This window comes from Fomitiporia mediterranea, assembly GCF_000271605.1.
Source record: "Fomitiporia mediterranea MF3/22 unplaced genomic scaffold FOMMEscaffold_907, whole genome shotgun sequence".
NCBI classification, from domain to species: Eukaryota; Fungi; Basidiomycota; class Agaricomycetes; order Hymenochaetales; family Hymenochaetaceae; genus Fomitiporia; species Fomitiporia mediterranea.
In genome coordinates this window covers 261-2564 of record NW_006761292.1, presented here as the reverse complement: position 1 = coordinate 2564, position 2304 = coordinate 261, and the positions used below count along the sequence as shown (strand labels likewise).

The following is a 2304-nucleotide window of genomic DNA, read 5'->3' as shown; positions in this document are numbered from 1 at the left end:
CCACATTGTAGTATGCTGTGTGTGTGCATGTGATGTATAGAACTGCATAGAGCATAGATGTAGTAGAGTGTAGATAAAGCATAGGCAGGGAGCTCAAGGCTCATAACCTGTTAAGAAAGGGGAAAGAGGTTATGTGAGAGGTTTAGAGGGATCACACAAAGAGGGGGGATAGTGGACTCGGCTCGCTCTCTTGCAGCTTGCTTCATTGTCTGTTGATTAGTTAGTCTATATATATTATGTAGGTATGTCTCAGATGTAGAATGTATGATGGAAGGTATTCCATCATCGTTCGTCATTGCTTGTAATGTAGTTTATATCATCTGAGACATACTCTTGTGTAGTCTTGTCTTAACACATTCAGATACTTGTAAGAACTATATCAATGTGTTAAAAGCAATATAGACATGTCAGATTACTATCAACTGTATCATAAAGTAAAATAGTGCTTTCCTTTTGCATCTAAATATAATATTGGTTTTGTTTTACAGCTTCACTACTATTACAAACATTGATTACATAATCAACGCTGAAGATTGAGAGCATATAATGACACACTTACAGCTGTCACTCTTTCTCTCCAACCTCCACCATTTCTCTAAGTCTAACCCTCTGCCCTGACACTATGTTGTCGCTTTTGTTCTCTCCAGCCCAGTCCTCTGCTTGCAAGCATCCTCCAGCAGGTACTCTGAGTGCAACAACACAGACAATAAACATTGCTACAACTCGTCTCTCCAATCTACTGTTGCAGTGCCTGTACAGAGCCTCAGATCCCATGTTGTGCTACTGAGCTGACCACACTGTCCTTCAACGTAAAGCGGTAAGCAGCCAGTCCACTTCATAATAGCCTGTACAATAGTTGCTCCTCCCTCTCCTCCCAACTTTTTGTCTCCCTTCCATCCCTTCTGCTCCTCGTCCCACTGCTTGCGTTGCCTCCCCTTCATTGTCCTCCTTTTTTTACGTTCGTCTCCCTTTTTGAATTCACATTCGTGCATCCGCATTGTTGACCAGTGCCGAACGACTTCTCCAATAACTCCACGCATTCGCGTACTTCTTCCCGCTCCGCAGCGCAAGCAACACTCGACGAGCACACGCGAGCATACTCGCGACAATGTTCATGTACAACCACTCCTATGGTACCACCCTCTCCTCAACGCTGTACGTGTTCTACTCCTTCGTACAATCCATGTTTGACATCACTCTTGACAGATTCGCCCCACGCACATTTACATTCCTCAGTGCTGTCCATGACACCATTTCGAATAAGGTAAGCAGTGGCCATTGCTTATCCCTCCTGAGCCGAGTCCGTTCACATCACCCACATCACCCTCTCCCTTCGAGCCAGAACGTCCCAGAGATACACCTTTGCAATCACACACAACGCCTAAGTTCTCTGCACCTCCAATTGCGAGACGTAGTCAGAGCATGTGATGTGCATGTACGGACATGGCTTCGCTTGCTGCTCAAATCAGCTTGTTCAATGCTCCGGATCCCAACCTTGGTGCACCACTTACACTCGCTGCACGCTGTCACGGTGCGTCCACCTTTTCTCTCTTATTTTCACTCGCTAATCACTCTAAACTCGTCTCACAGGCACAGCCTCAGCCTCCACAACCTGCTCGACCTCAATTCACACACGCATGCAATTCAACTTGCAGGGACCGAGCGACGACCAAAGCGTGGTGATGAAGACTACATCAAACGGCCCGAGAACACATCCTTCTTCTTCCGTTGCGGATGCTGTTGGGAAAAGAACAAGGCAGAGGCAGCTCATCATACACTACAAGTACTGTGAGTGTCTCTTCATCAGTATCTACTGCCGATTCTGACGACTACAGCGAATTTGACTCGCTCTCCGCCGATAGTTCACTGTATGGCTGCCCGTTCGGATATCCGCACACGACGTGCAGTAGCGTGCGCGAAGTGGAGATGGCAGACTTTGGTGATTTTGAGATGGGTGATGCGGTGTGCTTGCAAGGACGGGTCAACCACAGATGCAGTCATAACCGTTGAGCCTCTCAATGCCCTCGCTTTCGGGTGGTCCGTCTGGATCTGGTCAAGGGATGGGCCTGGCAATCGACACCCGTAATGCACTCGTTCGCTGCTCGAGTCTGGTCCAATCCCAACCTCTACCTACTCGTATTTGCATCACAGCAGACACGGACACTCTCACTCGCTCTCTGCACAAATCTTGACACAGGCTGCACTATGTATGTGTTTCAGTTTATTTTCCTTAATTATTGTAGATAATGATGTATCGTACAAATATTTTAATATAATTGATTTTTGTTATTTTAATAATGAATG

The 2304-nt window shown here is 46.4% G+C and overlaps 2 protein-coding genes across 2 annotated transcripts; one reads left to right on the top strand and one right to left on the bottom strand.

Annotated features, from left to right (window-relative positions):
* Window positions 1-636: 636 nt before the first annotated feature.
* Window positions 637-1251, bottom strand: FOMMEDRAFT_24515 (uncharacterized protein; the record flags this gene model as incomplete). The annotated part of the gene is made up of 3 exons (XM_007272305.1): window positions 1153-1251; window positions 1049-1128; window positions 637-817 (listed from the first exon to the last, which is right to left on the bottom strand). Coding segments are annotated over exons 1-2 (174 nt in total), but the record flags the coding sequence as incomplete, so codon positions are not given.
* A 192-nt stretch (window positions 1252-1443) lies between these two features.
* Window positions 1444-2086, top strand: FOMMEDRAFT_163722 (uncharacterized protein; the record flags this gene model as incomplete). The annotated part of the gene is made up of 3 exons (XM_007272304.1): window positions 1444-1531; window positions 1591-1788; window positions 1836-2086. 3 exons carry the CDS (start codon window positions 1444-1446, stop codon window positions 2084-2086), a joined length of 537 nt encoding a protein of 178 aa, XP_007272366.1.
* Between the last annotated feature and the right edge of the window lie 218 nt (window positions 2087-2304).